This window comes from Oryctolagus cuniculus, chromosome 15, assembly GCF_051225735.1.
Source record: "Oryctolagus cuniculus isolate XC-2025 breed Fujian yellow rabbit chromosome 15, ASM5122573v1, whole genome shotgun sequence".
NCBI lineage: Eukaryota > Metazoa > Chordata > Mammalia > Lagomorpha > Leporidae > Oryctolagus > Oryctolagus cuniculus.
The window spans coordinates 32,258,117-32,279,041 of record NC_142881.1 but is presented as its reverse complement, the minus strand read 5'-3'; the positions used below and the strand labels follow the sequence as shown (position 1 = coordinate 32,279,041).

The 20,925-nt window shown below is 51.1% G+C and overlaps 2 protein-coding genes across 59 annotated transcripts in view; one reads left to right on the top strand and one right to left on the bottom strand.

The window, feature by feature from the left end:
• Positions 1-89: 89 nt before the first annotated feature.
• On the top strand, positions 90-11,023 carry ZDHHC16 (zDHHC palmitoyltransferase 16). Of its 48 annotated transcripts, none has more exons than XM_017348466.4 (13): positions 107-311; positions 518-768; positions 1,743-1,903; positions 4,019-4,266; positions 4,433-4,627; positions 4,768-4,856; positions 5,552-5,580; positions 6,844-6,977; positions 7,116-7,163; positions 7,985-8,070; positions 9,456-9,579; positions 9,752-9,822; positions 10,440-11,023. In XM_017348466.4, the coding sequence occupies exons 4-13, from the start codon at positions 4,024-4,026 to the stop codon at positions 10,552-10,554; spliced, it is 1,134 nt and encodes a 377-aa protein (XP_017203955.1). In that variant the 5' UTR covers positions 107-311; positions 518-768; positions 1,743-1,903; positions 4,019-4,023; the 3' UTR covers positions 10,555-11,023. The 48 variants fall into 48 exon arrangements, 47 of the variants coding, with proteins under 47 accessions (XP_069913535.1, XP_017203955.1, XP_089170741.1 ...); XM_070057433.2 differs by having other exon boundaries at positions 111-311; positions 518-764; XM_070057435.2 differs by having other exon boundaries at positions 123-311; positions 518-764; positions 1,790-1,903.
• A 392-nt stretch (positions 11,024-11,415) lies between these two features.
• MMS19 (MMS19 cytosolic iron-sulfur assembly component) overlaps positions 11,416-20,925 on the bottom strand; it is a 28,694-nt gene continuing 19,184 nt past the window's right edge. For 2 of the 11 annotated variants that reach the window (XM_008270296.5, XM_089314587.1), the window contains 21 exons: positions 20,733-20,810; positions 20,042-20,180; positions 19,635-19,789; positions 19,298-19,376; positions 18,879-19,004; positions 18,608-18,689; positions 18,170-18,267; positions 17,918-18,067; positions 16,841-16,996; positions 15,304-15,403; positions 14,723-14,825; positions 14,509-14,577; positions 14,155-14,281; positions 13,616-13,716; positions 13,407-13,463; positions 13,077-13,263; positions 12,717-12,799; positions 12,430-12,594; positions 12,291-12,350; positions 11,864-11,964; positions 11,416-11,785 (listed from right to left, as the gene is read on the bottom strand). In XM_008270296.5, the coding sequence (XP_008268518.1) occupies positions 11,758-11,785; positions 11,864-11,964; positions 12,291-12,350; positions 12,430-12,594; positions 12,717-12,799; positions 13,077-13,263; positions 13,407-13,463; positions 13,616-13,716; positions 14,155-14,281; positions 14,509-14,577; positions 14,723-14,825; positions 15,304-15,403; positions 16,841-16,996; positions 17,918-18,067; positions 18,170-18,267; positions 18,608-18,689; positions 18,879-19,004; positions 19,298-19,376; positions 19,635-19,789; positions 20,042-20,180; positions 20,733-20,810 (2,244 nt within the window). In that variant the 3' untranslated portion in view covers positions 11,416-11,757. Of the gene's footprint in view, positions 11,786-11,863; positions 11,965-12,290; positions 12,351-12,429; positions 12,595-12,716; positions 12,800-13,076; positions 13,264-13,406; positions 13,464-13,615; positions 13,717-14,154; positions 14,282-14,508; positions 14,578-14,722; positions 14,826-15,303; positions 15,404-16,840; positions 16,997-17,917; positions 18,068-18,169; positions 18,268-18,607; positions 18,690-18,878; positions 19,005-19,297; positions 19,465-19,634; positions 19,790-20,041; positions 20,181-20,732; positions 20,811-20,925 lie in introns of all 11 variants that reach the window. The other 9 variants (XM_089314590.1, XM_089314593.1, XM_070057430.2 and 6 more) reach the window with 6 other exon arrangements.

The window sequence follows — 20,925 nt, the reverse complement described above, 5'->3', positions numbered from 1 at the left end:
GCCAATTGGCGGGCTTTGTCACGTGCCCGGCAGACACGCCTCCTGCAGGGCAAACTCCATTTCCCAGGTTTCCCTGGGAGAAGGCCGGGGGCGGAACTTCGGGCTCGTGTGCCTGCGCCTGCGCCTGCGCCTAGGGTTGAGGATGGGCAGGCGGCGGGTCCGGGTCCATTGGCAGGCGCTGCGGCTGGCGGGGCATGGTGGGACGGATTGAGCCAGGCCCGCCCGGGGCGCCAGGCTGGAGTAGGTGGCAGTGAGCTGCGGCCGAGGCTGCGGGGCGTGATTTCGATGATCGAGGAATTGGCAGGCAGCAGGTAGGGGCGAAGCCGTGGCCCTTGCTCCCTCTCATAGCCCCTGTTTTGTAGGGTCGGGCCCTGCCCCAGGGCCCTGTCTTGAGTCTGGTTTCTTGCTCTCCTCGCCCCGCCCTGCAAGGCCGAGCAGTCCTCGGGCGAGGCGCACCCTCTGGGCAACCATAACGCACAGAGCAGAAGTTAACCAACCCAACTTGCCCATTTCTCAGATTTGGAAATCCAACGCCAGGGTTTGACTTGTCCCGAGCCTTGAAGATAATTCAAGATAGAGCGCAAGCCGGATCCAAGCTTTCGGCTTCCAGTGCATCGCGGTTTGACCATGCCGCCCTACCTGAAAGATAAGGCTCGTTCTGCAGCTGTAGTTGTCCGGGCCCTTCTTTAACTTTTGACGAACTGACCCGTGAGAAAGTTGCTACCCTTTCTCTTAGCGGGTTAGCCAGGAAGGGAAGTGGGCACGTGAGTAAGTTGCTATTCTTTACTGACTTCTGACATCTCTTGCATGAGCTTGCACACATCCTGAGAGCAGCATCTTTGTCTAGATGAGATTGGCACGACTTTGATATTTTTTTAAATTTATTTGACACAGAGACAGAGATCTTCCATATGCAATGGAAGCAGGATTTTTTTTTTTTAATTAATTAATTTGAAAGGAAGACATGGAGAGGAGGAGAGAGATCTTCCATCCACTGGCTCATTCCTTAAATGGCCGCAATGGCCAGGGCTGGGCCAGCCAGGAGCCAGGAGCTTCTTCCGGGTCTCCCACGTGGGTGTAGGGACCCAAGCACTTGGGCCATCCTCTGCTACTTTCCCAGGCGCATTAGCAGGGAGCTGGAATGGAAGACTGAGAATGAGAGGCCAAGGAGGGTGTTAATCACTGCCAGACGCCTGCCCCTGACGTTGGCTGCTTCATCTCCCTTCCAGTGGCTTTGGAATCTGTCCCCTCGCCTCCCCCCATTGGTTTCCCCTTGGGAACAGATGGCGCTTTAGAGCCCTGGGAAGAGGGAGGTGCCTTGGCCTGTAGTCTCCTGTAATATGATGGCAGATGGCCACGAGAGCCTGTGGCTGCTGCTGACAGGAGGACTCCGGTTGGTGCTTGGTGCAATAGTAGAACTGCCCTTTGCTCTGTTTCCCTCTCTCTGCACTGAGATTGCCCCTTCCTCAGACGCACATGATGTTTGGAATTTTGCTTCGCCTCGGGGGAGAAGTCCATTTCGTGGTGGTCCATGGGTGTTTTCCCTGGCATCTTCCTACCTGCACACCCCACCAGCTACAGTGAGGAAGTGAGCAGGTTTCAGAGTTTGTGCACCCACCTCTGCATCCGCAAGCTCTCCGTTTACGAGTTTGGCTGATTTCTGGTTGGATTTGTTTTCTGAGATGCTCTCAGTTCTTCAGTGCTACGATTCTAACAGTGGTTTCTGTTTCTCTGTTCATCAGGAACAATGGTAGCAGCAGATACTTACTTAGTGTTACTGCATTGGCAGGAGTGTCTCTGTAGGTGTCTGTAGGACAGACAGACATCTGACCAGCCTTTCCGCTTCACCATCCCTCCAAGTCATTCATCCAACAAGTATTTATTGAGTACTTCCATGAGCCAGGTATTGTGCTAAGTGCTTTATGAATATTTCATTTGTAACTTGCTGAGTATGTACTAGAATCATAGAGGGTTAGAGCTGGGAGGAACCTTAGCATCTAATCCATTCGCTCAGTGAATGGGAGCACAAGGAGACTGAGTTCCAGTTGGGTTCAATAGTTTGCCCAGAGTCACAGGAGTCTGTAGGGGCACAGTTGAGCCCAAGTGAGTGGGCAGTTGTAAATCTAGTCCTGGAGGGAGGAATTTCCTGGAGAGCTCAGTTGAGGATAATTTAAAACGTAGTCTGACAAGGAGGGTATTTGTTTAAGAGTAGGAGTGATGGCTGTGAGGTGGCATATAGTTTATGCTTATTACAGATGAGAATTGCATGCTGTTATAAATATATAATTTTTAAAGATTTATTTATTTATTTGAGAGGTAAAGTTACAGACAGGGAGAGACAGAGAGAAAGGTCTTCCATCTGCTGGCTCATTCCCCAAATGGCCAACGGCTGGAGATGCACCCATCCGGAGCCAGGAGCCTCTTTCAGGTCTCCCACGCAGGTGCAGGGGCCCTAGGATTTGACCCATTCTCCATTGCTTTCCTGGGTCATTAGCAGAGAGCTGAATCGGAAGAGGAGTAGCCGGGACTTGAACTGGTGCCCATATGTGATGCTGGTGCACAGGTGGTGACCTACCTGCTACGCCACAGCGCTGGCCCCCCAGGCAGTATCTTAACCATGGAGCCCCCCTCCCACCCTGAGCTTTTTGTTTTCTTTTCTGCTCTCCTCCTTAACTCTTAACTTGCTAAGTGGTGATGGGAATGGCCAGTTTCTTTACCCGGTGCAGAGCATAGGTTCCTACTGAATTGTCTTCTCATTTTCTGTAGGCCTTGTCTGCTGGGTTTCTTTTCTTCATAGGGCTTGTGGAAGGCAGTAATTAAGTGTTTTGTTTGAAAGGCCTTTTGTGGGGATGAGCCAGGGTGCAAAGAGAGCACATTGCTCCAGTTACTGAACTGAAACCTTGCCTCCAGTGGAGCAGCCTCCTCCAGTTTCTGCCGGATCTGAGCTGCCTGTTAAATAAGTCAGTGGAGTCGCTGCAAACAAAGCAGCCCTCCCTGGCTGCCTTGTGGGAAAATGGGATAACTTCCTTCCCGGGAAGGACCCCCTCTGCAGGGTAGATGAGAGTGTCATCAGAGGATTCAGAGCCTGAGTGTCCTCTGTTCTGGGCACTGCCTGGGAAGCCAGTTTCCTCCCATGTCTGTTGAGTGAGGGAGGAACCAGAGAGATGAGTAGGAGGCACTCACAGAGGAGCATGAATGGGGCTAAAGAGCTGGAAGCTGGATGGAAGGCTTGGGACTAATGGCAGCGATTTGGAGGGGAGACCCACTACAGAGGGGCAGGCCCTAGGACCAACATGGAGACCCCTGCCCCTCCCCTGCTGCTCCGCTCTGAATTCCCAAAGCTGGCCACTCTATCCTTGGGGTGGAGCTGGGAGTGGAATTGGAGACAAAGCATCTTATATCCTGCAGCAGGGAGCTGATGTTCCTGCCGGGAGCCCGGCTGAAGCCTGCGGGCCTGTAACATCAGCCCAGAGGGAGCAGGAGGAGTATCTTTTGCCAAGACTCAGATAGTGCTGGGGAAGAACTAGTTGCAGGATCTGTAGGCTGTGTGCTCTCTCTTACACTGGCTGCTCCGTGGTGAGGAGGTAGGTCAGCGGGTCAGGGCAGGCTGGAGACCCTGGGGTTTGGTGGCTGAAGTGGCCATGCCCAGAGATGTAGAGGGCAGCTGTGTTGGCTATGCTTCACTCAATGGCCTGCCTACCCAGATAGCTCCAAAGACTGCTGTGGTGTGGGGCCACTTGCCTCTCGCCCCTTTACCATGGCCCTTTACCCTTGGATTTGCTATACACTCACATGCCATACCGCAGGCTCAGAATCTGCAGGCCCTACTCCTGTAATCTGGTTGGGACATTGGCACTGACATTCCATAAAGAGTGAGGGGAACTTGCTTCACACAGCAGGTGACTGGCCTAGCTGGACCTGTCTGAGGCCTTTGCCCTCCAAGCTGGTGCTGTGGGCCTTCTCATTGGTGGGGTACAAGGAGCTCAGGCTGGACCTTCACGATGGTGTGCTCTCCTAGGAGCCATGCGGGGCCAGCGGAGCCTGCTGCTGGGCCCGGCCCGCCTCTGCCTGCGCCTGCTTCTGCTCCTGGGCTATAGGCGCCGCTGCCCTCCTCTGCTCCGGGGCCTGGTACAGCGCTGGCGCTATGGCAAAGTCTGCCTGCGCTCCCTGCTCTACAACTCCTTTGGGGGCAGTGACACCGCTGTCGACGCTGCCTTTGAGCCTGTCTACTGGCTGGTGGACAACGTGATCCGCTGGTTTGGGGTGGTGAGTGACGTCCAGGGAGCAGGAAAAGGGGTTTGTGGGGAGCAGAGGGATGTGTCTGATGGAGCCACACTGCACTTGGGAGGCCTGCCCCTCCCCCCAGGGAAATGGGCGTCCTCTCTGGGTGCAGCCGGCTCACCCTCTCTCCAAACCTCCCTGGTGCTGGCAGGTGTTCGTGGTGCTGGTGATCGTGCTGACAGGCTCCATCGTGGCCATCGCCTACCTGTGTGTCCTGCCTCTCATCCTCCGAACCTACTCAGTGCCGCGACTCTGCTGGCATTTCTTCTACAGTCACTGGAATCTGATCCTCATCGTCTTCCACTATTACCAGGCCATCACCACCCCACCTGGGTACCCGCCCCAGGTGGGTCCATTTGGGGGAAAGGGAAGGGGAGGGCTGCAGGCTGTGGGAGGCTATCCCAAGAGTTGGGGGAGAGTGCCTTGATGTCTTAGAAGGTGCAAAACTGGTGCCACTAGTCGTGATACTCTTCTCCCTTTGCACAGGGCAGGAATGATATTGCCTCAGTGTCCATCTGTAAGAAGTGCATTTACCCCAAGCCAGCCCGCACACACCACTGCAGCATCTGTAATAGGTGGGTCTTGGTTTTGCTGTCTGTGAACCCCAGCTGGGGCCCTTTTATTTATTTGAGGGGCAGAGAGGTTGATCTTTATCCACTAGTTCACTCCCCAAATGCCCACAACAGCTAGGGTCAGGGAAGCCTGAAGCCAGGGCCCTGGAACTCAATCCAGGTGTCCCACGTGGATGGCAGGGACTCAACTACTTGAGCCATCATCTGTTGGCTCTCAGGGCGCCCCTTAGCAGGAAGTTGCATTTGGGGGCAGAACTAGGACTTGAACCCAGGCTCTCCAGCATGGGGTGCAGGCATTCCAGGCAGCATCTTCACTACCATGCCAAATGCTCACCTCTGCCTGTGGGCCTTTTGCTGTAGTCCTAGGGCAAAACATAGGCCTGGTGTCTTCTGACATCCATGAAGCCCCCAACATATCTAGGCAGTGTGTCCTGTACCTGCTGACGTGCAGTGCTGGGATGGTCCTGTGCTAAGGTATTATTTCCCCTTGTGAAGACTGAGGCTCAGAAAGATGAGTTAGCTTGTCCAGTATCATATAGCCAGTCACCTGCAGAGCTGTGGTTGAAGCCAGGCCTGGCCACCTTCAAAGTCTGTGCCCTTTCCACCTCAGCAGGATGCTGGTCCTTGTAGGAAAGGATTGGCACTGACATCTCAAGAACCTTGGCCACCATAACAGAGCCTGTGTCCCTCCCTCACAGGTGTGTGCTGAAGATGGACCATCACTGCCGTATCCTTTTGCTGTCTCCTGCCTGAGGCCTTCCTTAGCTCCAGAGCACTGTCCAGGGTTGATGGCCACAGACCCAAGGCTTCTAGCGTCACCCTGCAGAAAACACTGGGCTCAGAAGTTAGTAGAAAACTTGTGGGGGCTAGGCCCTGGGGGACAAAGGAGGTTCACAGGCTCGCTGGGCCAGATTTCCTAAAGAAAGGGAATCTTGGCCGGCGCCGCGGCTCACTAGGCTAATCCTCCGCCTAGCGGCGCCGGCACACCGGGTTCTAGTCCCGGTCGGGGCGCCGGATTCTGTCCCGGTTGCCCCTCTTCCAGGCCAGCCCTCTGCTGTGGCCAGGGAGTGCAGTGGAGGATGGCCCAGGTGCTTGGGCCCTGCACCCCATGGGAGACCAGGAAAAGCACCTGGCTCCTGGCTCCTGCCATCGGATCAGCGCGGTGCGCCGGCCACAGCGCGCCGGCCGCGGCGGCCATTGGAGGGTGAACCAACGGCAAAAAAGGAAGACCTTTCTCTCTGTCTCTCTCTCTCACTGTCCACTCTGCCTGTCAAAAAAAAAAAAAAAAAAAAAAAGAAAGGGAATCTTTAAGTCATGCTGACGGTTACTGGGTAGAGATGTTTGAGTTTCTGTGGTTGTCCAGTGGGTGCCAAATAGAACCACAGGTCCTGGTCCCCTTCGGCTATCCTTTACAGATGTCTGGATTAATTTTACTCAAGAATTTCAATTTTTAAAAAAGATTTAATTAATTTATTTGAAGGAAAGAGTTACAGAGAGAGGTAGAGACAGAGAGAGAGGTCTTCCATTTGCTACTCACTCTCCAGAGCTTGGCTGATCCGAAGCCAGGAGCTGGGAGCTGCTTCTGGGTCTCCCATGTGGGTGCAGGGGCCCAGGGACTTGGGCCATCCTCTGCTGCTTTCCCAGGTGCATTAGCAAGGAGCTAGATCAGAAGTGGAGCAGCTGGGACTCAGACAGACACCCATATAGGATGCTGGTGCTGCAGGCCGGGGCATTAACCCACTGTGCCAAGCACCAGCCCCAAGGATTTCAATTTTTATGATTTCCTGGTGACATGTGAGGGCTCTGAGAAGCATAGAGCACTTTAATTTCAACCTTGGGAAAGAGTTCTGTATTATTCTATGATGGAAAACAGTTCGCGGTAACTAGAAGCTCAAGGCTTGGGAGAATGTCATTATGAACCAGGGATGACCAGAGAGGTCTGGACATACTCTGAAATGATTGCTCTTGTCCTTAATCATTGACCCACCAGCCTGGCTAAACAACTGTGTGGGCCACTATAACCATCGGTACTTCTTCTCTTTCTGCTTTTTCATGACTCTGGGCTGTGTCTACTGCAGTTATGGAAGCTGGGACCTTTTCCGGGAGGCTTATGCTGCCATTGAGGTGAGCTCGTGGTTAGGAATAGGGTGGCTCAGTAGGGTCCAACTTTAGGGGTTGGAACCTGTCCTTAAGGAATGGGGCTGGTAGCACTCCTATATAGGGGCCTGAGAGTATAACCAGCACTGTTTTCCATCCCCTTAGAAAATGAAACAGCTCGACAAGAACAAACTACAGGCGGTTGCCAACCAGGTGGGCCGTCCCCACCCCACTGCCTCCTGCTGCTCAGGCCTGGGGGTACAGAGTTGCTCAGGCAACTGGGGCCCACCTGTTAGTTTGGTTGTAGAGACAGGAGTGTTCAGGAGGCTGTCTGTGTGGGTAGACTAAGCAGCCTGGGCGCATCAGGCACTTCCCTGGCATATGGGTTTTCCACTCTTCCATCACCATCTCTTTGGGCTGAGCAAGGACTCCGCCTTTGTGACGGCCTGAGCAGCAAGGAGTCTATGTTTGTGTGGTGGGATTCCAGGGTCAGAGGTCAGGCTGGGCCAGTCTGCTTGTTTCTTGCTCCTGGTCTGTCTGCATCTGGGTCACCCTCCCCCCACCCCTGTGCCTTGCAGAGCTCCATATTCTGAGCACATCTTGGGTTCCTAGGATTATACCTCTGCTGCCTTTCACAGTCCTCAGTGGAGCTCATGATCCTCTCCAGTTCATTTCGGGTGTGGGCCTGGTCTCTTGGGATCCAGCCACACAGTGAAGGAGTCTTGGCTGGGGATTGGAGTGGCTTCCCCTGGAGCCCCATGTGCTTTGTCAACCTAAAGGCTCAGGGTCAGCTCCACCTGTGCTTTGCCATCTTGTCCAGACCTGCTCTGCCCAGTGTTTGTCCACGTGGTGCCGCTGGACTTGGTTGGTCCCACCCATCTGGCTGCTGCCTTGACTCCTCTGTGGCTTTAGCCTTCCCCCTTCTCTCCACCTCGGATTGGATCACTTCCTGCCTGTAGGTGCTGGGGCTCCGGGGGTAGCTGCTGGAACCCAACAGAGCGAATGAGCCAGGTTTTGCCATTTTCTTCCTCTAGACTTACCACCAGACTCCGCCACCCACCTTCTCCTTTCGAGAGAGGATGACTCACAAGAGTCTCGTCTACCTCTGGTTCCTGTGCAGGTACTAAACTCTCACTGTGACGGTTTTAAGGGGGCAGGCAGCTTCAGGAAGACCTTTTGAGGTGCAGGCAGGAACCCACCCTAAGAGAACTGGCACTGTTGTGGTCTGACAGGCTGGCAAAGAGGCAGCACTTAGTTTTCTTCAGCATTTTGAGGCACAGTGTGAGCATATATCGGTCATGTGCCAAGGTGGGTTCAACTCCTTATTCATTTAATCCTCACAGCACCTATGTAATGGGTAGGCGTTGACTACATTTTATGGATAAGGAAAACTGGAAGTCAGGGGTAAAGTGATTTGTTCCACAACATACAGCCAGTACTGGCAGAGCTGGAATGGAAATTTTATGCCATCCCACTCCAATCTCTATGCTTTTACTGCCCTCCACTATTTCCCAAACATGGGTCTTAGGAGATACAGAACATTATTTTATTTTTTTTTTTTTTATTTTTATTTTTTTTATTTTTTGACAGGCAGAGTGGACAGTGAGAGAGAGAGAGAGAGAGAGAGAGGTCTTCCTTTGCCGTTAGTTCACCCTCCAGTGGCTGCCACGGCCGGCGCACCGCACTGATCCGATGGCAGGAGCCAGGAGCCAGGTGCTTTTCCTGGTCTCCCATGGGGTGCAGAGCCCAAGCACCTGGGCCATCCTCCACTGCACTCCTGGGCCACAGCAGAGAGCTAGCCTGGAAGAGGATCAACCGGGACAGAATCCGGCGCCCTGACTGGGACTAGAACCCGGTGTGCCGGCGCCACAAGGCGGAGGATTAGCCTATTGAGCCGCGGCGCCGGCCCAGAACATTTTTTTTTTTAATTTTTTTTTTTTTTGACAGGCAGAGTGGACAGTGAGAGAGAGAGAGACAGAGAGAAAGGTCTTCCTTTGCCGTTGGTTCACCCTCCAATGGCCGCCGCGGCCAGCGCGATGTGGCCGGCGCACCGCGCTGATCCGATGGCAGGAGCCAGGAGCCAGGTGCTTTTCCTGGTCTCCCATGGGGTGCAGGGCCCAAGCACCTGGGCCATCCTCCACTGCACTCCCGGGCCACAGCAGAGGGCTGGCCTGGAAGAGGGGCAACCGGGACAGAATCCGGCGCCCCGACCGGGACTAGAACCTGGTGTGCCGGCGCCGCTAGGCAGAGGATTAGCCTAGTGAGCCGCGGCGCCGGCCCAGAACATTATTCTTAATAATATCTCATTTCTTTTCCCTTTCCATGCAGTTTATTCCCAGCCCTTTCACTGATGCTATTTATAGATGCAGTGAAATAAAAGCTCTTCTAGGATATTTGCCTGGAGAGATGGGGCAGAGGGCATGAGCCAGCCATTACTGCTTAGCAATTTCAGACCAGCACCTCCAGATCTCTAACCTGCTCACCAATCTTTGCCCCTTTTCTTAGTTCTGTGGCACTTGCCCTGGGTGCCCTAACTATATGGCATGCTGTTCTCATCAGTCGAGGTGAGACCAGCATCGAAAGGCACATCAACAAGAAGGAGAGACGTCGGCTACAGGCCAAGGGCAGAGTGAGTAGGATTAAGGGCTTGGGATGAGCAGGTGGGTAAATGAATCTATAAACAGAGGTTATACAAGGTCAGAATTTGCCTACCTGAGCCTTAGCTTAGCTAATTTAGTCTCAAACACTAGAAGATTCATAGAAGAAGTTTGTAGAAATGTATGTTTTTCTTGGCCCTATAGATATTTAGGAACCCCTACAACTACGGCTGCTTGGACAACTGGAAGGTGTTCCTGGGCGTGGACACGGGAAGGTAAAGTAAGACATGTAGATCAATAGTGTCCAACAACTGTTGTGAGTAAAGTGTTCTGTGCTGGCAAGCTCTTGGATTGTGGCTAGTCACCTCCATGAATTTAAGTTGTAATATGGGCTAGTGCCTACTGTCTTAGATAGCATGTTTCCAGAGTTTAGAGTTCATTTGAGCCAAAGAAGCTTGAGGCCCGAACTGTGTGGTTTTGAGTCCTCAAGATGACTACAGAATCCTGAAAAAGCTTTTGTCAAAGGGACCACCAGGTAGGATATAGTGGCCACTAGTTGCCTCTCAGTTAATGGCAGTGTCTTCTTCAGTTCAAACCAATCATTCCTGAGATGAGGCTAGCCGTCCCACCCCAGGGGAGATCACTGCTTCCAGTGCAGTTCCAAGGGAGTGACAATCACATGACCACCAGTGCCTTCCAGCCTCCCTATCCCATCCTCATTACACTTCTGCCTACCACTGCGCTTGCAGCAGCCCCTTCAGAGCACCACACAACTGGATAGGGAAAAATAGGATTCTGTTATTTTTGTGCTTGGTGTTATTTGCTGAAGAATTTTGAATAGTAAGGATGACTGAGGACACTTGAAACTCATACATTTCTTTCTATTTTGCAGGCACTGGCTTACCCGGGTGCTGTTACCTTCCAGTCACCTGCCACATGGGAACGGAATGCTATGGGAGCCCCCGCCCTGGGTGGCTGCTCACTCAGCCTCTGTGATGGCAGTGTGAGCTGCCCTGTGTCAGCCTCCATTGGAGCATTCATCTTGCTTCCTACGTTGACCTTGTCTCATAGGCCACCAAGGGCAGCGTTTCTTGGAATCCTTGATCAAAAAGAGCCAATGGGCCTGCCTTAGTGTACCAGGCAGGGACACCTCCAGGACCAACCTTTTGGCCCCTGCAGAAGCAAGACAGCATGGAGAAGTCCTAGGAATGACACCCCTTTACTCAGGCAAACAGAAACTCCAGCCCCACACCAGGGGTCAGGCAGCTAGCTACCTTGCCGGTGCTGACCCTGACTGCCTCCAGGCTGCAGCGCTGGCCTCGGGCACCACCTCTTCCACTTGCTGTCTGAGAAAATATCTGACTGGTACAGCTGAGATTGTGGCTTTCAACAGGGCACATCACCAGGCCTGCCACTGGGATCACTGCCGCTTCTCACGTTGCCGAAGGGAGCAAATAAAGGTGTTTGGTTTGTAAAGATATGTAGCTTTTCACTCTGCCTCCCTCAGTGTAAGGCAGGGAAGGGGGAAGTCAGGGTCAAGGCCTGGTGAGCAGGTATCCTGGCCATGCCTTCTGTGCCTTTACTTGGAAGGGATGGATGGTCCAAAGAATTCTTTTGCTTTTGACAGGCAGAGTTAGACAGTGAGAGAGAGATCTTCCTTCCGTTGGTTCACCCCCCAAATGGCTGCCACAGCTGGCGCGCTGTGCCGATCCAAAGCCAGGAACTAGGTACTTCCTCCTGGACTCACTCCAAAGAATTCTTGTCTAGTCCTTATCACTATTTTTTTTTTTTTTCTAGCTTAGGTCACAGATGCCTGGTTATGTGATACTGAGGCATATGGAGGGTAGGGAAAATATCTGACAGCCCCATTACCAAAAGAAATGTTTATTCTCCAGCAGGTACACACATATCCACCATCCCTGGTCCTTGGGCCATGTTAATCTGCATTCACACCTCAGCAGCACATCTCCCTTTTCTTGACCTAAGACTTTTTCTCCAAACCCAAGTGGTTTTACACTTGGCTCCATCAGAAATCCATGAGAAACCAGGACTCTAGGTTTCTTATATAGCCATGCAACAGAGGGCCGGCATTTGTGCTGTGTCCTTGGGGAAGGCAGTCCAGTGGTCTCCCTGCCTTGAGCAGGATAGCCAAGAATTAGTAATTCCAGGTGAGATTGTCTGACAGAACAGTCTAGACCAGGACCAAGGGCTCAGCTGCCAGGGCTCCCCAGCAGAAACCTGTAAGCAGGAAGAATGGTGGCAGTATTAGCGTGGGGCTTCTTCTAGTCCCTTCTCTCCCCAGACCTAGAAACTCACCACTCTCCCCTGGCTGCTACGGCCTCCTTGCGCACCAGTCTCTTCTTATCATCCAAGGGTTTGGCTAAGGCTCGGATCACCTGTGGTTTGTAGGGGAGCAGCTGTGAAGACAGAGAGATAAGCTTAGCCTTATTCAATCAAAGCAACTGGGTGTCACTTCTCTGTCTTTATACAATGAATGTTATGAGGAAAACCAAATGTGATTCCTTAGTGATGCAGAGGAACAACATGGTCATTCTATTATGAGACAGTCAGGATTTACTGGGTCCATTCTAGGCCCAAGGAACAAAGTTCTTGCCTATCTAAATGCATTTGTGGTAACATGGCTAATCCCACTTGACTAAGGCAAAAAAAAAAAAAAAAAAAAAAGCTTTTCGGTTTCTCCTAAGACCTTGCCAAGCCAGGGAGGGATACATGAGGCGCTTACCACCGGGGTGGGCAGGCGAGTGAGAGCGTGCATGCACTGCAGAGCCGCGATCCGGACAGCCTGGAACACAACCACGAGGAAGGAGTGAGGGGAAATCGAGGAGAAGTGTAGCTGCCGGAGTTGCTGGGGCCCAACGCACCATGGAAGGGCTGGAGCTGAGGTTCAGAAACTTGGTGACGAGGGTATCAACATGAAGACTCATGACCTGGGGTGCTTCCAGCAGGAGAGGCTGAAGGCAGCTGAGCGTGGAGAGTTGGACCACACAGTCAGAGCAGGACAGGGCCTCCAGCAGCAAGGAGAGAAGCTAAGGAGCAATGGGAAGGGTACAGATGAGGATACTGTGCTGGCTGATTCTCTCTCCCCTGAGCCCCAGCTATGGGAAAACAGCTTTGTTGCCTGCTGCGAGGCTCCCACTGCAGGACTTACTGTGGGCAGCTCTGGCAACAGCACAGGCTTGGGCAGCCTGTTAAGGACATGGGACAGGCCCTTCAGGTAGTTTGGCTTCACATCTGTAAAATGAAAAAGTTGAGGGAAGAACCTGGGCTTAGACATTCAGCTTGAGAACTCAACTCCAATCTCTGACAAGGCTGGGCTATCAGCCTACAGAGACATGAGCTGGGAGAGGGGAAGCACTTGAGGTAGACGCACTCACCAAAGGAAAAAGTGGGACAAGAGTCAGGGTATTGTGCTTTCTCTGTAAACACTATAGCTCTAGGGAACCACTCAGGGCCTAACTTAAGTCAGGGGATGTGGCTGTGCAAAGAGGGCCTTTGAGATTCTCTTCACCTTGGGGAGCAGAATGGAAGCCCTGGACCAAAGCAGGCACGTTGTCTGTGAAGAACCGCTGGCGGAACATGATCCGCACCTCGGCGTGGCCAGCACGAGTCAACACATCAGTACAGTCAGACATGAGCAGAGAAAAGCCATCGGCTGCTGCTGGGCCTAGTTCTGGATCACTCAGGAGGCCCATGAGCTGAAGAAAAGAGAATCTTTGAGGTACGTCAGGGAGGACAATGTTAAATACCAAAGTGGAAGATGCAAGTTATTTCTGGGAAGAATAAGATCAACAGCAAATTCTGTTTAGGTCCTAGGTTCTCCTGTTGCAAGAGGACTTACCCGGGTTGTAAGGCAGGAGCTGAGAGGATGGTATCTGAGCACTAGCGCCTTTGTTACCTGCAGAGAGAACACACAGTTAGGGCAGGACATTTGAACTCCCTCCCAGCACCCCGCGAGGCAGCTGCTTATGGCTCAGGGTCAAATAAGGGCATTATATTGAATGAGATGCAACTGCCTGGGTCTAGCCAGAGTCCATCCCGCCTCCTTACCCACAGCAGCAGTGTGAAGGCCTGTCTACGCGAGGGCCCAGAGCCCAGGCTCGCCTCCACTGTGTCCATAGCCAGCTGGAGGAATTCGTCCAGCTGCTGCCCTAAAAGGGAGGGAGGGAAAGCTGATGCACAGGCTACAGAGTTTTTCCTTTAACAATGAAAGATATAAATTATTTAAATGCAGAGTCCCCAAGAAGCCATTAGAAAAAGAGAGCAGCATTTTGCCTGGACAAAATGATTGGATACCAGCAAATGCAAAGATGCTAGTATTCAAAAGGATTGTCTGCTTCCTAAAAAGCATTATCATAGTAGCTCCACCAGGATGGCCAATCTAGAGCATTTCTTCTCTCTCTTAGGTTCCATTATGCTTTGCCCACCCTGACTCTTGGTCATGACTCTCGACACAAGGGCTGTCCAAGGATAGTGCTTGAGCAGCTGATGTCATTAGCAAGCTCCTCTTTCAAGAGAATGAGAACAGAGCTTGAAGCTTTCATAGTAGACGATTCAGGAAGTCTCCTGGCCCAGTCTCATTGCAGTACCTGCAGGATGCTTGTTTAGGAGTCCTGCAAAACACTTGGCAGCAGCTGTGGAGGAGAAGGGGCAGCCGTGGCAACAGCTCAATTCCAACAGCTCCCGCATAAGTTGGTTCAGCTGAGGGATTTCCACCTGTAGAAAAGCTGGCCATGTAAAACAAACCCAGAGAACACTTGAACTCCAAGACCTACTCAGTAGAAAGTGGTAGCAGGAACCACAATGGACAAGATTTGACTTCTCTGGAGGATCAACTACAAGATCAGCTCAGCCCATGGCAAATTTCAGCCCAGAGATCACCTAGGATCTACCTCTCCTTGGTGAGGGTTAAACCAGGGACCGGTCCAAATGTGCTCACTCACCTCTCGAGGCAAGGAGCAGACAAAGGCCATAAGCAGTGCAACCAGCCGCCTTTGCTCCACAGAGCCATCCTAGAAAGGAAGAGTAGCCCCATCAGGCCTGTCCTGCCAGCAGAGGGCTTGTCTGACCTTATACCCAGCCTAGATTAGCCTAGGAGGGTTAAGTTTGAAAGATCTAAGTTCCAAGATTCTCCCCGATCTAACCCATCAGACTCACGTGGAATGGCTGGAATCTGCTTGGAAAGCTGTTTTCAGGCAGAAAGGAGGTGTTGCCATCCAAGAAGAGGGGTACAATGCAGGTAACACTCTGGGCAGCTAATCTGGGGTAGAGTACTAGGTATTATCAAGGAGCCAGGATTGGAACACAGCCCTCCCCTCCACAGCAGTGCTTTTCAACCTGAGTGGGAGTCACATTAGGGCCGCTGAGCCAGTGATCACTTGCGTATTCCACAAATGTTAACCTAGCTCATAGTATGTGCCAGGGACCACTCCTATACTAGACCCTGTTGATAAAGCAGTGAACTGAACAGATCTAATTCCTCTTACAGCTTCTAATCTAGTAAGAACTCAATGTAGTTTTAAAAATCCACAGCTGATTTTTAGGCACATCCACTGCTAAGAACCACTGGCCCATGGCTTACCACCCCCATGGTCCATTTTGATTTGTTAGCACAACTCGCAGAACAAGTAACTGCCTTCACATTTAAATGCCTGTTAAAGGACAGATGACCTTGCTAGTGCTTCTTCCCAGGAATGCCATCCTCCCTGGGTTCAAGCTGTGTTTAGGATTACACTCACTCAGGGTTCAGGTGGGTGGTGGCAGTGCCAATAACAGACACCATAGCGACCAACACCTCATCCTCCAGCAGCACTTTTCTCAGGACAGAGGGCTCCTTCTCTGCAAAACCAAACCAACACAACACATGTAACACAGAATCCTGTGGTGATAACTGTGGTTCAGAGACCCAAATTATTAGGTCCTGTCATCCTGATTTGGGCTCAACTCTAGCCAGAAGAGCAGTCTTCTTTTTTCTTTAAAATATTTATTTATTTATTTGAAAGTCAGAGTTACATAGAGAAGGAGAGGCACAAAGAGAGGTCTTCCATCCACTGGTTCACTCCCCAACTGGCCGTAACTGCCGGAGCTGCACCAACCCAAAGCCAGGAGCTTCTTCTGGGTCTCCCATGCAGGTACAGAGGCCCAAGGATTTGGGCCATCTTCTACTACTTTTCCAGGCCACAGCAGAGAGCTGGATTGGAAGTGGAGCAGCTGGGACTTGAACTGCCACCCATATGCAGGCAGTGGCTTTACCCGCTACACTACAGCGTCGGCCCCAAGAACAGCAGTATTAATGTGCCCCTGGTAGTCCTGAGAACCAGCAAGACAAGACACCAGAAGCAGAAGTGACCTGACTGAGGGCCAGATAGAGTTTTTGAGAACACTGAACACAGTCCTTAGATTAGGCAGCCAGGGAAAATAGAGTAAATCTGTTCCGAACATCAGAAACAATACTGTTAGTGGCAGCGCTTGGGATGCCTGCATTCTATACTGGAGTGCTTGGGTTCGAGTTGCAGGTCTGCTCCTGATTCCAGCTTCCTACTAATATGCATGCTGAGAGGCAGTGGTTGGGTCCCTGCTATCCATGTGGGAGACCTGGATTGAATACCTGATTCCTGGCTTCAGCCTGGCCAGCCCCAGCTGTTGCAGACAGTTGGGAGAGTGAACTAGCAGATGGGAGATCTCTACCTGTCTATCTCTCAAATAAATAATTTTTTTTAAACAAACTAGTAGTACTGTTAGTCTTTTGCAATTTAACAATAACATGGGTTTACCTTTATGGGTTCTTTTTATAGCGACCACCACACAGAACACTTACTGTGTGGCCAGGCACTACACACGATCTTATTTAATCTTTACTAACTACTCTGTGATGCACATATTACTCTAGCCTCGTAAGTGGGAAAGTGAAGCTTAGAAAGGCGGAGTTATCTTCAGTTGAGTTAGCAAATGGCAGAACTGAGAATAAACCCCAACTAGGTCCACTTGACTCCAGAGCCCAATTCTAACTAAACTAATTACGTTGCAATTAAAGGGAAACACAGTGTGCATCCTTTTGGATAATGCTAACACTAGTGGATTCTGGGTTTTTGCCATTAGTCAGGTTGGAATCCTTTGCTCTCAAATGGGATCTCACCCTGATAATAAGGGATTCAGAATGGGCCTCTGGTGGTATAAAACACAGTACTACTGATGCCCAGTGGGTTGCAGTGCTGCTTAATACCAGTGAAAGGCAGAAATTCCAGAGGATGGGAGGGAAGACAGGTGGAGAGTTACCTGGCATGGAAGCCTGCACAGCCAGGGCAAGCAGGCAAGGGATAGCTGTCTGGTGGAAATACCAGCAGCTCTCAGGGTCCTGCTGGCATTTTTCTGCCACCTGCTGGAGGCTCTGACAGATGGCAATAACTTCATTTGATCCTGCAACCATATTTCCTGTAGTGAAAAAGTCAATGTTCTTATATACGGTTTGCTTAAAAGCACTTACAGGAAATGAGAAAAATAATCAAAGATGAATGGAGAGACCAAGAAGATCTCATTAAACAGTTGAGTCATTTTACTTTCTTGGTTACTCTTCATCTATTCAGCAATAGAAGCATTCACATGCACATTCTCATTTTTCTTCACAACTCTAGAAGTATCATTTCTTTCACTTTAGAAAGGAGGACATGGAGGTCCAATAAAATATCAGTGGATTTTCCAGGGTTGTAGTAAGTGTAGAGTCCAGAATCAAACAAGTGTTCTTTCTACTATGTAACAGCTGATGAATCAAGTGCTGTGGAACTGGATCTACCATGAGGGCCAGGCATACAGAGCAGGGAGCTTAGGTTAGTGAGGACCATGGTGACCACGCATAGGTTCCCAGGAGCAACAACTATTTTAACTTTTGCCTGGGAGGAATGCTTCTCAAACTGGAGGGCACTTATACGTTAGCTGGAGATCTGTCAAATGCAGATTCTGATCAGGGAGGGCCTGCCCTTCTGCATTTCTAACAGGCTTCCAGATGAATCTCACACTGCTGGCTGACCAAACGTTGAGTACCACGGCCTTAACAGTGATGCTTTTCAATTCTGACCTCACAGGAAGATCACCTGGTCATTCACCAGTTATGGTTCCTAAGTCCCATTCCTTCTCAGAGACTGGCCCAACTTCACTTGAGGCCCTGGGATCAAGTGGTTTTTTTTTTTCTTCAGTTTATCTAGTAAGAACCAGATCAGGTTTATTTTTTTAAAGTTGACCATTCCACTCTTTACCTACAGCTACAATTAGAACCACTGTCTTAGAGCCATCAGCTTCAAACCTGGCTATAGCTTTCCAATTGGCCTAGATCCTTGCTTATTATTCCTGGGAGGTTACCTTTGTTCATCTGGCAGAGATGCTGCAACAGCAGAGGCAGTGTCTCCTTGACAATGCTGGGATGTGTTGAAACAGCTGACAGAGCTTGCAGACAGCGCAGATGCCGGCAGGGCTTGGTGGGCCCATCCCCTCTGGCCAAGTCTGACTCCCCTGAAAGCAACCAAAAGATAAGGCTGCATTGTGATTGCAAACCTGAGGGCTTCTGGAGCCTTGGTGGGAAGGGGTGGGCAAACAAAGCTTAGTGACACATACCTACGTGTAGCTCCTCAGCAAGCTTAGGTACTAGGTGGCTGCTGAAGGCCACAGGGTAGAGTGTGGCCAGGGCTCCTGATGCTTCCAGTGCTGCCACCCTGCTCGGGGCACAGAGCAGATGAGTGTTAGCTGAGCCTTGGCCACCATTCTCTTGCCTAGTCCTGCCATAGGCAGGGAGTGTGGGCTCCCAAGGCAACCTTGCTAAAGAGCAAGACTCAAGTACCTAGAGCTCTGAGTTGGACAGGGCTTCTTAATGCCCAAGAAAATAGAGAACAGTCCCACATCTCTCCAACCAGTTAGCAGCCAGAGCCAAACAGCCCACCTTCCTTAAGGAGAGACAAGGGTCAGAAGCACAGAGCCCTGGTCCTTGCTGGATTTGTTGGTGCCAACACAGAGGCAGGGAACAACTTGCTCTATCTCACTGCTTTAGATTCTCACCAACTCTGGGAATCCTCCTCCAGGAAACTCAGTCTGTACAGGTGACCCACTGCCAGCTCCAAGTCCTCAGAAGATAGGAGATCTATAGTTGGAAGGAACATGAATCCCACTTTTCTTCCCCTGCAGCCACCAGAACCCTTCCCAAAATCCCTTTAGAAATCCAAAATCATCCAGAGTTGCAGTCAGAATAGGGAATTGAGACTGCTCTTAAGACAGAAAATCGCAAGCAAGGGACCAATACGCTTATCATCTTCTTTCCGTTAGAATGTACCTGGCTGGGCACCCAAGACTGTGAGTGCACGGATGCCAACAAGCTGAAGCTGAGTGCTGGGGTCTGATAGGGCCATGAATACCAGTGAACACAGCTGGTCCTTGAAAGCACTCAGAGGCCTTTCATCTAGGGAGAGACAGAGGACAAGTTATATGGGATATGAGGAAGCCCTTATATCCCATACCCCTCATCAGCAGCGAGGCAAATAAAACTTGGGCCAGGCTTAAAGATCCTAATCCTTTGAGTGTCCAGGAAACACACTGAAATAAACACACATCTCTGATCCATTAAGTGTTGTCCGTGCTTCAACCTCAGATCAGCAGGCCCACTGTTCTAGACCACTCTGTAGCACGCTGCCTTGCTATCCTTTACAGGCAACAGTGCTCACCAGGACACCACAGCTTGGGGGGTGATCTCACCTTTGTCTTCATAGCTCCATTTCTGCTGCAGCTTCAAGAAACCCAGGATCATTTCCAGGATTGTCCGCCTCTGGTTGCTCTGTAATGTTTCATGAAGTACTGTAGTCAAAGAACGTTTTTTGGTAAAGGATTTCAATGCTGCTAATCCGGAAGTAGGGAGAAGTAGCCTTTAATCAAAGAGTGAGTCAGGGAAAGAGTGAACAAATGAACCAGGATCAGGGAATTAAGAGCAAAACTCAAGATCTACTGTCTGGCCCAAGCAAACTTAAGGCTCTCCTGGAAAAAGGGATCCTAGTATTGTGGTGCTGTCGCTCCCCGTGACACCTGATCCCCTTACCTGACTGTGCTTGTGGAACTGTTCCAGCAGTAAAGGCAGAATGTTGCTGGTGATGTGGTCACAGGCCCGCGCAGATGCACCTGCAGCTGCCTGCAACAGTTTGGCACTAGGCCACACCAATTTCATGTCCGGTTCACAGAGATGATGCCTGCAGTCTAGAGAGGCAGCAATCACAGACCTGTGAAGTAGGTCTAATATTGTCTGATTCCCCTAAAGGCCACAGTTTGAAGACTGATACTTGGGATAATTTGCTAGCAGTTGCCACTTAGATTATTTTCAGTTCAAAGGAGGACTGCAGCCCCCATATCATCGAACGTTTGGGAGCCACACATGAAAAGTCACTGGCCCCTAAGGAACATTAACTCTACTGTGGTCACTCCCCTCTCTGGCTGTCATGGCCCCGTTACCCTGTAGAATGTTGCTAAGGAAGGAGTCAAGGAGGTCCTCAGCATCAGCCCTCAGCACAGAGCGAGACAAACACGCAGTCAGGGAGTGGAGGGCCGCCAGGCCCTCTGCCTCCACCCGCTCACTTGCCGTCTGGAACACCTGTCAGGGAGGGATCCCATGGCTACTAAGATGACCTTGTACCAGGTGAGACCCCACCCATCCTATACCTATTTCCTTGGGGTGGGGCATGGGGTAGGGCTTTAGCGCATACCAAAAGAAATTAACATCCAGACTGAGGGTCTTTTCAAACTGGTATATTTTCACCAAGTCCTTAGTCCCAAGAAGATATACTTTTTGAAACAGAGAATGACACCTCTCAGCAGTGACTGTTGGAATCCCTTTTCCTAAGTCTTCTCTTCCCTTCTACTCAGCACAGTGCCAGAGGCACCATGACCTATGCTTCATGCCACAGAAGGGCAGGAAGTGGGCATTGTGCAAAGGTGGTGAAGTGCTTTCCCCAAGCAGCTGACCCTCACACTGGAACACTGCCCTTTGTCATTCAATTAGAAGCATGTCCCTTTGCTTACTGAATAACCAGGCCTACGCAGGACCTTGGCCCTGGAGACAACAAAGGGAAAAGGACAGGGTGCATTATTTCCCCTCATGCCTGACAATTGGGAATTAACAGAAGTGCGATTATTTAAGTAATACCTCTCTGCGGATAGAAGCCCAAAGGCTGGGGAGGAAGTCCTTCAGTTCCTTCTGTCCATACACAGCACAGCAAGCATTCTGCCAAGGGAAGCACAGGTATAAGCTGGCTACACACACAGACATGCTATATATGCAGGTACCTCAGTGCAGTGGCACCTGCAGGAGTTTGGCTCTCAGCAGAAAAACCAGCAGG